Source organism: Dunckerocampus dactyliophorus, chromosome 21 (assembly GCF_027744805.1).
Source record: "Dunckerocampus dactyliophorus isolate RoL2022-P2 chromosome 21, RoL_Ddac_1.1, whole genome shotgun sequence".
NCBI lineage: Eukaryota > Metazoa > Chordata > Actinopteri > Syngnathiformes > Syngnathidae > Dunckerocampus > Dunckerocampus dactyliophorus.
Window position 1 is genome coordinate 17,365,727 of NC_072839.1, and position 11,334 is coordinate 17,377,060.

Below are 11,334 nucleotides of genomic sequence, written 5' to 3' on the forward strand. Positions count from 1 at the left end.
GAAATGTAATCCATTACATTACAAAAGACAAAAGGTCAAATGGGATCAAGAATGTTTTATTATGAGTAATCTTAGAAAATACACAATTGTATAGAAAATGGATGAATATGAATATGTATGCTTTCCTGGGCTTTGATCATGAAGACATTTTATTTATTTCATTTTATTTTACCACTAAGATCTATTGAGAATTTACAACCATGACCTGGCAAGAGTGAATTACATAAGAGTATGCTGCAAGTTACAGCTTGAAGACAAAATGCATTCATTAGCATAGTAACCTTGACTGACCTCCAAAGCAATGCTCCAATGTCATTATTTGGAAAAAGTGAATTGAAAAAGCTCAGCACAAACAGCAATTTGCCAGCGTTTACGCTATTCTGGTCGTCTCATTGAAGAAGATTCCAGGATTAAATGAACATCTCGCACCACCACCTTTTCATTCCTTGCTTTCAGCGATGGCTCCTTCTGTCATCCAATTGGTAGACACCATCACCCTCTTGTCATTTTAGTTATTTAATAAGTCGGTTATGGGCTGACACTTCCTGCTTTACACGCATTTTGGCTTTTTCTTCACAATTTTTCCATTCCAACAAAGTAACACATTGTGATCCACAGAAAGGTGTGAATTAATATCAGGAATTCCTTTCAAATTACTTGACTTTCTCTGGACATATTTTCCAACTTTTAAGTTCCTCCTTGAGAGCCATGTTTTCATTTTCAAGCTGTTCCGCTCGTTTCTCAAGGTCTCGAACGTAAACCTTTCTCCTTTTCCTGTATTCACGAGCAGCCTCCCTGCAGAAAAAAAATATTCAAAAATATTCACTGGAACACAAATACACTCCTGAACAAAATCCTTGAGCTGATAGAAAAGGAGCAAGGAAGGTGTCGCTCTATCGGGCTATTTTAGCCTTCTAATTGCTATGGAAAGCCTGACGTGGCGTATTTGTCCCAGCAGCAAGGATGCCAATAAGACAATCAATGTCAATCTTTCCATCATTACAGTCAATTCATAATATCTGCTCTATTCCAAGTACAGTCAAGCATCCTTTTTTTGATTTTATTTAAAACTAGATGAGCTGCAAAAATTCTGAGACAAAGCTTTTATGGTCTGATGAATGTTTGAGGCTCATCTGTGTACTTGCTGGCAAATTCCAGCCTGGCTTTCTATTCTTCTTGCTAATGAGGGATTAGCATCTTGTGGTGTGTCATTGTACTTTTATTGAAGTGCTCTGCACCTTGTTAGGCATCTTCTTTTTCATCTTTCACCACTGATGGTTTCCTTGCTGTACATGTCCATTACTTAGTACACCAGCACTTTTTCTTCTTCAGGACATTCCAAATGCCTGTAGTAGCTATGAGCAATGTTTGTGCAATGCGTCACATTCACTTTCCATCTACTCTCACATTCACAATTGCTCGTTTTTCACACATGGACAGCTTTCTGCTTTTTATGTTGTTTTCACCTCTAAATGCAGTCAAGACAGGCAAAACCTACCCTACCCAACCTGAAAGTGAGCACAGACATTCAGTGCTACTGATTGATTCAATAAGTCATGTTATAGGACGCACCTGTCAATCACATGTTCCAATACTTTAGCTCACATGACCAACACAAGGTGGGTGGGTGGATGGATGGATGGATGGATGAATGGGTGGGTCGATGGGGGTTTTTGAATGGGTGGACGGATGGATGGGTGGGTGGGTGTAGTTCTTATGGGTTAAAAAGTCAAATCTATATTTCAAATGTGGATTTCATGCCATCTGGTGTCAGGCGCTCACGCTGTCACATCTTCCTGATGGCAAAGGCAAAAAAGGCTTTCAATCTTTGTGGTGGGGTTGTTGATGCGCAAGGTGTGATTACGCTGCATCGCTGCTGAGGTTGCAATAGTCAATCCGTGAAGACCCGAGCTGATCCTGGACCCAGATGACAGCCCTTATTGGTACTGACTGCAGTCTGGTGGTCACAAGACATCTGGGAGAGAAGGTCTTCAAGATGAGGATTCAGGTGTGCAGTGGCATCAATGGTGATCGGCTATGTGGAGATGGAAGGGTCTTAGGGATTTTGGGTCGAGGATCAGCCTGTGTCTTCACAGACAAGCCCATCAGATTGTCTGTTTTAAACAATTTCTTTTCCATCTGCCACTTCCTTTTTTGTAGCGAGTCTGGCTAAAAAGGCCAACTGCAGCTACAAAATAAATGTTAGACTATCATCACATGAATATCTGAATAAAATGCTTTGTTATTTTCAGGAAGGCTTGTATCTGCTACATCTACCCTAAGACACCACAAGCATGAATTGTTCATGTGCTCAATGTGGCATTTGGACCACCTGTTTTTTCGGGGTACGTTGTGGCTTGCAGCTTGTGATTTATTGGCTCTCAGCCTATTGCAAAAATATACTGCTCAAAAAATTAAAGGAACACTTGGAAAACACATCAGAACTAAACTGGGGGAAAATGATGTTGAATATGTTTCCTGATAATAAGTGGGTGACGTATTAGTAACAAAATGATGCCACATCATTTGATAGAAATGAAAATGATCACCCTATAGAGGGGGGAAATCAAAGACACCCCAAAAATGAAAGTGAAAAAATGATGCAGCAGACTGGTCCATTTTGCTAAAATGTCATTGTAGCAACTCAAAATGATTCTCAGTAGTTTGTGTGGCCCCCACGTGCTTGTACGCATGCCTGACAACGTGGGGGCATGCTCCTAATGAGACTACGGATGGTGTCCTGGGGGATCTCCTCCCAGATCTGGACCAGAGCATCAATGAGCTCCTGGACAGTCTGAGGAGCAACCTGGCGGCGCCAGATGGACCTAAACATAATGTCCCAGAGGTGTTCTATTGGGTTTAGGTCAGGTGAACGTGGGGGCCAGTCAACGGTATCAATTCCTTCATCCTCCAGGAACTACCTGCATACACTAGCCACATGAGGTCGGGCATTGTGGTGGACCAGGAGGAACACACGTCCCACTGCACCAGCGTAGGTTCTGACAATGGGTCCAAGGATTTCATCCCGATACCTAATAGCAGTCAGAGTGCCATTATCTAACCTGTAGAGGTCTGTGCGTCCTTCCAGGGATATGCTTCCCCAGACCATCACTGACCCACCACCAAACCGGTCATGCTGAATGATGTTGCAGGCAGCATAACGTTCTCCACGGCATCTCCAGACCCTTTCACGTCTGTCGCATGTGCTCAGGTTGAACTTGCTCTCATCAGGGAAGAGCACAGGGCACCAGTGGTGTAGTTGCCAATTCTGGTGGTCTATGGCAAATGCCAATCCAGCTCTACAGTGCTGGGCAGTGACCACAGGGCCCACTACAGGACGTCGGGCCCTCAGGCCACCCTCATGGAGCCCGTTTCTGATTGTTTGGTCAGAAACATTCACACCAGTGGTCTGCTGGAGGTCATTTTGTAGGGCTCTGGCAGTGCTCATCCTGTTCCTCCTTGCACAAAGGAGCAGATACCGATCCTGCTGAGGGTTGAAGGACCTTCTACGGCCCTGTCCAGCTCTCCTGGAGTAACTACCTGTCTCCTGGAATCTCCTCCATGCGTCCAGGTACCGCAGTGATGCCCTGGTCCAGATCTGGGAGGACATCCCCCAGGACACCATCCGTAGTCTCATTAGGAGCATGCCCCGACGTTGTCAGGCATGCGTACAAGCACATGGGGGCCACACAAACTACTGAGAATCATTTTGAGTTGCTACAATGACATTTTAGCTAAATGGACCAGTGTGCTGCATCATTTTTTCACTTTCATTTTTGGGATGTCTTTGATTTCCCCCCTCTATAGGGTGATCATTTTCATTTCTATCAAATGATGTGGCATCATTTTGTTACTAATACATCACCCACTTATTATCAGGAAACATATTCAACATCATTTTTCCCCCAGTTTAGATCTGATGTGTTTTCCAAGTGTTCCTTTAATTTTTTTGAGCAGTGTATGTCCAAACAAGAAAATGAACCAAAACTACAACAAAATTGGCCGATAGTGGACAAGATTTGGACACCTGCTTTAGACTACGAGAACCACATTTCCTCTCTTACCTGTTTTTCTTCAAGCTGCGTTCTGACTGTTTACGGGGAGGATTTCCCTGTACCACACCCTTTGGGAAAAAGGAGTTGGCGTATTGTAGCTGGGAGGCAGTCATATCACCTGGGGAGCCAACAGAGAAAACATGTTAGATTACAGGTAGCATGGACCCCATCCATGCCTTCAAATAGATTTTAGACCCTATCCAAGACCCCATCCATGCCTTCAAATAGATTTTAGACCCTATCCAAGACCCCATCCATGCCTTCAAATGGATGTTGGACCCCATCCATGCCTTCAAATGGATGTTGGACTCTATCCAACACCCCATCAATGCTGGACCCCATCCATGCCTTCAAATGGATGTTAGACCCTATCCAAGACCCCATCAATGCCTTCACATGGATGTTAGACCCTATCCAAGACCCCATCCATGCCTTCAAATGGATGTTAGACCCTATCCAAGACCCCATCAATGCTGGACCCCATCCATGCCTTCAAATGGATGTTAGACCCTATCCAAGACCCCATCAATGCCTTCACATGGATGTTAGACCCTATCCAAGACCCCATCAATGCCTTCAAATGGATTTTAGACCCTATCCAAGACCCCATCAATGCCTTCACATGGATGATGGACCCCATCCATGCCTTCAAATGGATTTGAGACCCTATCCAAGACCCCAATCCATGCCTTCAAATGGATGTTAGACCCTATCCAAGACCCCATCCATGCCTTCACATGGATGTTAGACCCTATCCAAGACCCCATCAATGCCTTCACATGGATGATGGACCCCATCCATGCCTTCAAATGGATTTGAGACCCTATCCAAGACCCCAATCCATGCCTTCAAATGGATGTTAGACCCTATCCAAGACCCCATCCATGCCTTCACATGGATGTTAGACCCTATCCAAGACCCCATCAATGCCTTCAAATGGATTTTAGACCCTATCCAAGACCTCATCAATGCCTTCACATGGATGTTAGACCCTATCCAAGACCCCATCAATGCCTTCACATGGATGTTGGACCCCATCCATGCCTTCAAATGGATGTTAGACTCTATCCAAGACCCCATCAATGCCTTCAAATGGATTTTAGACCCTATCCAAGACCTCATCAATGCCTTCACATGGATGTTAGACCCTATCCAAGACCCCATCAATGCCTTCAAATGGATGTTAGACCCTATCCAAGACCCCATCCATGCCTTAAAATGTATGTTAGACCCTATCCAAGACCCCATCAATGCCTTCAAATGGATGTTAGACCCTATCCATGGACCCCATCCATGCATTCAAGTGGAGGTTGGACCCCACCCATGCCTTCAAATGGATGCTCACAACAATGCTAGAATGTCAGCACAGTACAAATACACCGTGTACTATATTCTATTCAAGGGGTCACCAACACTGGTCACGACCACATGAGGTGCCTGCAAGCCTGCTTTTCATTCAGGTTTTCAGTTAATAATTTGAGAACACTAGAAAGAATGCATTCGGAAATACTAAATGTGAGTTGTGGACACCAACAATTAGTTCATGTTCTGGTAAAACAAGAATATTCACGTCGTTTGGGTTGTTTTGGGTTGGCTCTGTTCATTTTGTAGTCCTCACAAGAAAACCCGTTGGTAACCCCCATTCTATTCTGTACCAAGTGATCTCTGGATTTCAAGTTGGCAGAATGACTACAGACCGAGGCAGGAATGACCCAGGCGGGTTATGTTGGCGCTGTGCCTGGGTCAGAGTGAGGTTTGGGGGGTGCCAGCCAGTGTGGGGGTAGCTATACTGTCAAGTTGACAGCTCGGAGACCGTGGGGCTGGCTGGACCAGGCGTGTTACACATCCTTATCAGTAAGATTCCAGTCCAGTCATTAGAGGTTTGATGATTTGGGTTACCGATGATGGAATTACAATCAACAAATCAAGAGATGCAATATGGAACATGAAAATGACCGGTGCATACATACATGCAATATGGAAGTAAGAATGCAAGTATTACACATGATATAAACCACAAATATAATAGGAAAATAGAAATGTGTCATACATTATGGAATAAACACATTTTACCCTTTATTCATATGCATAATTCTGTGTTTAATCATTTGGAAAAATGCTAATTCCCCAATTGGACTAGTATTATAGCGCTGCTTTTATTTTGATAGTTGAGCAATGGATGGAATATTGCTACCTGCTTGTGTAGTCGACATGGCGATCGGGACAATCTGTGCTCCCTCATTCTGGTAGCAGAATGGACCACCTGAAAAAGTCATTCAGACGCTTCTTCACTTTCCACTACTTGACTGTTAGTGGTAAGAAATAAGTAGAGTGGGGCAAATAAGTATCATTAACAAGTACTCCCAAAGTGTTATTTGAACAAAGAGACAGAATGTAAACAAGTCTGGAGGTTCCACTGTGCTTGCTTCAAAGTGGTCAACACAATGAAAAACAAGAGACGACTGTCATGTTTGGAAAGGATAGAACTAGCGACACGCTTACCTTGCACTGCAGGGAAATAATTGTTCTGGTAACTCCACATGTTTGGATAGTACTCAGAGGCATTGGATTCAGAAGGAAGTGGCTGAGAGTTGATGGTCATGGATGACAGTGCCTGGCTCGCCTCAATGGATAAACTGTGAGATGGGGGAGACTTCCAAAAAATACAGAAAGCAGAGCAAGAAATGAATACACAGAATATTGTGCACAGCACAGAAAACTGTAGTTTCCATTCTTCTTGAATGCTGAAACTATCCACTGGCAGGTTTATATAAATGAAAATCAAATTCTGTATGTGGAGAGTAAAAAGCAAACAATGTCAAGCCTGCAGGTATCAAGCTGTCAGATACTCACGTCCATTGCTGTACGCTACTTTCAACTGGCAGCCACTCTACGATTCGTCAAAAAGCCCACTGAATTTAAAGCAGCAGCAGCATCGCGTCCTGCTTTTGACAGGAGCCTTTCTCAAGCAACTGTTATTTCAAAGAGCGCAAAGCAGAGGCTTCAAAGTCATGTGACTGACGACACCCATCCCAATGCCACCAATGCGTGTTTGGAATCAGGAAAACATATGTTTGATGACAACAGGTCAAAGTGGATGTTATAAGAGGTGGATTATGTATTATCCCATTATGCTTTGCTACTTTGTAGTAAAGTGCGATCAAGAACACTGAAATAGTGACTTACTGAAATCAGTCTGAAGCTAACCAAGAATGAGAAAGCTTTGCCCCGTACAGTAGTGCTGGTGTGGTGACGGACGTAGCAATCCCCAATCATAGTCATAGCTCCACAAGAAGGAACTCAAGAAAATGTGGGGTGTGAAGGCCCCCAGTGGTGGCAGGGGGCACTGGGGGCTGTAACCCCCAAACTGGGTGGATGGCTCCAACACATACCAGGAAGACATCTGGCATGCCCGTCCAGAAGAACAGGGAAGAATACAAGGGAGAGCAGAACCCTCAGACTCCCATGCCTCTGGTAGGGGATCCCAGCTTGAAGGAGATACTGCCAGTGTTAGTAGAGCATATTCAGTGCCCTCCAGAAGTGTTGGAACAGTGCGGCCAATTCCCTGATTGCTACGATAGACTGAAACATTTGGGTTGATACCAAAAGATCATCTTTTATTTCAGGGCATTTCCATTCAGATCTAGCGTATCGATCCCTGTAGCAGTGTAGTGCCTCGGGCATCGTGCCCCTCCCACTTTCCTTCACACTGCGCAGGCATGCCAAAACAAAAACAAAAATGTCTGCCGTGTGGAATTTACCTGCCAACACATGCCATGAAAACTATCTGGTGGGGGTAGCACGTTAAAAAGCTTTCATTTGGCAGAGTATGGTGACCTTTGGAGGCTGAGGGTGTGATCATCAGTCAAAAGGCAGCCAAAACATCCACCCGTACGTGCATGACAGTCAGGGGGCTTGTAACAAGACATTATGTAATAATGGGGCATTCATGTACTATATTTTCACCTCATTATGTAATAACACTTCATTTGTAATCAACTTCGCCACATTGTGTAATAACTTCTTACATATTCCAAAGGTTATTACCAAATGTGGATGGTGAACTTTTCTTGGAAAACAATTGTAACAATATGCAACAATTTGGTGCATTATTACATAATGTGTTGTGCCAAGGCTAAGTTAATAACCCCCCCCCCAAAAAAATCACTGAATTAATCAGATGAGATGAGCATGTCAAACTGGCGGAACGACAGGAGAACCCCAAGACGCAGAGTAGCAGAGGTCCGTGTAACAAAAATTTGTTAGGGCACAATGTACAAAAAAACAGTGAACACAAAAGGACAAAGTACAACTCAAACTGCCAGGCCTAGCCACAGGAAAAACTAGACAAAATAACTATACAGAAAGCACTGCTACCACGGTACTAGCAGGTAGTGATGGGTCCAGCGACACAGATGCGCCGATGCGTGCGCCGAGCTCCCAGGGCAAACCCCGTGTCGGTGCACGTACCGCTTTAAGATAGTCACGTGACCAATGCCGGAACTGTGTCGACACGGCAGTCGTGCGCCAAACTGTGTTTATAAGGAAGCGCATCTGTCAATAGGATGGAAGCGCAAAACGAGCATCGAGTTATTGACACGTTCATTGCTTGGCGAATATTGCGGTCAAAGATGGAGGACATCCATGGAAAAACGTACATTTTCCGCCGTGTGGGATCATTTTGACCTTCTACCGGAAAATAAGGTATTTATATTAATCTCCTTATTTTACCCACTTCTTGTCATATTTTCCAAATACACTAGGTCTTCAACTTACAAACACCCGACTAGCGAACACAAGCCGACTGGTTTATATTTTATTTTATTTTGCCTTGTAGTGCTTAGGAATCAGTATTTATACTGCTACTGTACATGCTTGACCAGTAGAGGGCACTGTGACACCGCTAATGGGACCAAGAGGCAGCCTTAGAGCTAATGAGATCAACAGACCCTGGGCAGAGAAAGCTTCCGGTAAAGCTAGGAAAGCTAAGTTTTAGCTGTATGATACAACCCGGACAGAGCATGTGATTAAAGTTTATGAAGAGTTAATAGGCCTGCTTAATTCTACACCACCCACAGAACACTACCTCTTTTAGAAGAGTCTAACCACCACCACCATTTGTCCTTTTTTTCAATAACTCCTCCTCCTCCTCCTCCTCCTCCTCCTCCTCCACGACGACGTATGCTGGACCACTCCTCTTCAAAGGTAAATAACATTTATCATTACGTATTATTATATCACTTTTATTATTTTTTTTTCATTAATTATCCTGGTTTAATATTACTACTGCATCCAAACTCATATTTACATACATACACATATACTGTATATGTATACACGTACATGTAGTACCTATATCATTGGTAATATTACCTTTTGCCTACTTAAGAACAATTCCACTTAAGAATGGTCGTCTGGAACCAATTGTGTTCATTAGTTGGGGACTTAGTGTATTCTGTTCTAGTGAAATTTTCAAAATAACTCTTAGTTTATTATTCATATTATTTTTTTGCAGGTAAAATGTTGCATTTGTGCGACAGAATTGTCTTACACTATTGATGGGTCCAGTGACACAGATGCAACTCAGAAGTGGAACGTTACTTAACATCTGGTAACATTCAACGTACCGAGGACCTACTTCATTATTGGAAGAGTATGCAGTCCACTTTCCCTCATCTGTTTTTATTAGCGAACCAGTTTCTATGCACACCAGCATCTTCTGTGCCTTGCGAACGCATATTCTCCAAAGCAGGAGAAATTGCGTCAAAGAAACGAAATAAACTGAATTGTAAAACACTGGAGAAACTCTTTTTTTTTTTTTTAATAAAAATCTTTAAACAATGAGTCCATTGTCATTGTCTGTCACAGCACTTTCACTGAGGTTTTGACATTATGACAGATGTTCACTAATTTATCCACTGTGTCTCAAATATCAAAGAGGATTTTTAATTAAATGACATACAGGCTTATGGAACAAGAAAATGTGAATACAAATACGTAAATGACGCTATTGGATACAATAGGTCATCAAATCAGTGTCACTTGAGTCTGTCAACTATGTTTCCTGCATGGATTTTTTAAGTCCACCAGGTGTCAGTATTTGTCAACGCAGTGTCAATGCAGTATCAACACAGTGTCAATACAGTGTGTCACTGCGTCGAAACGATACGTGATGCCTCATCTACCCAGTAGTAGCTGCTAGTAGCAGGAGGAAAAATACAAACAGAAAATCACTGCTGAACTACAGCAGGAAAAAAAACGTGGGTACTTACAGGTACTAACTGCCGGAGATCAGGCAGGAACAAAAACATGAAACACAAAACACCACTGCTGGAAAAAGCTATACAAGCAATGCAAAGGAGTGGACCAGAGAGCTAAGGCAGGTAAGGAACACGAGGCAGGGAGGAGCAGACAACAGGCATGAGTCAGGAAGCAATCAGGCAACAGGTGTGTGTGATGACAGGGTAGAAGTAGTCGCAGTGGAATTGCTTGCATGTGCGTGACAAGCTCCTTCCAGACCAATCCGCAGTGTACTGCAACACATGACAAGCAGAGGGCAGCAAAGCAGCACTACAGCACGTGACAGAGCGACACGGTTCACGACTGCTCTCTCATTTGGAACCCACCTACGAGCTACCTGTTAGTCCTGCTAGAGCTCCTCACATCCAAAGTCTCCTTCAAGAAGGCGTCCCATCCTCTGGAACTTTCACCAGTGATATGTGTTCTCTTGAAAAACTAAGTCAAATATGGTTTTGTCTAAGTCAAAGTGATTTTATGCTTCCCTTTGTGTATCATATAGCCAGCAGGAGGCGTGCAGCCAGCAACTTTGGGCCCCTTGAAAAAAAAAATCGCCCCCCCCCATTTTTAAATTTTTTTTAGAATTACCTATTTTTGGGGCCCCCTGGTGGTCAGGGGACCCTGGGGTTGGCCTAACATTTTCTCCTTATATGGCACCCCCTTATATAGCATAAAACCCTGATTGGAGCATCCCTAATCCGACCCAATCTGACATTCAGTTCTATTTATTGATTGAATAAGTCAATAACGGGACACACCTGTCAATCACGTTCCAATACTTTTGCTCACATGAACATTGGGTGTCTTCAAACAAGCGGTGCTATCTGCTAAGTTGTGCATGAAAACACCTGGAAATCAAAGCTGAGATGTTGTTCTGTCCAGCTTCATGTTTTGACATGTGACATTTTTGTTGCTCATGACAACAACACACAGGAAACACGAGGCAAGTGAGAGACTTTTATTCCAAATCAAGTTATCACAG

At 43.4% G+C, this 11,334-nt stretch overlaps 1 protein-coding gene across 1 annotated transcript; it reads right to left on the minus strand.

Moving 5' to 3' along the window:
- Nucleotides 1-120: 120 nt before the first annotated feature.
- LOC129174194 (cAMP-responsive element modulator-like) lies at nt 121-7,021 on the minus strand. The gene is made up of 5 exons (XM_054765912.1): nt 6,909-7,021; nt 6,558-6,708; nt 6,250-6,318; nt 4,065-4,173; nt 121-795 (listed from the first exon to the last, which is right to left on the minus strand). The coding sequence occupies exons 1-5, from the start codon at nt 6,912-6,914 to the stop codon at nt 654-656; spliced, it is 477 nt and encodes a 158-aa protein (XP_054621887.1). The 5' UTR covers nt 6,915-7,021; the 3' UTR covers nt 121-653.
- Between the last annotated feature and the right edge of the window lie 4,313 nt (nt 7,022-11,334).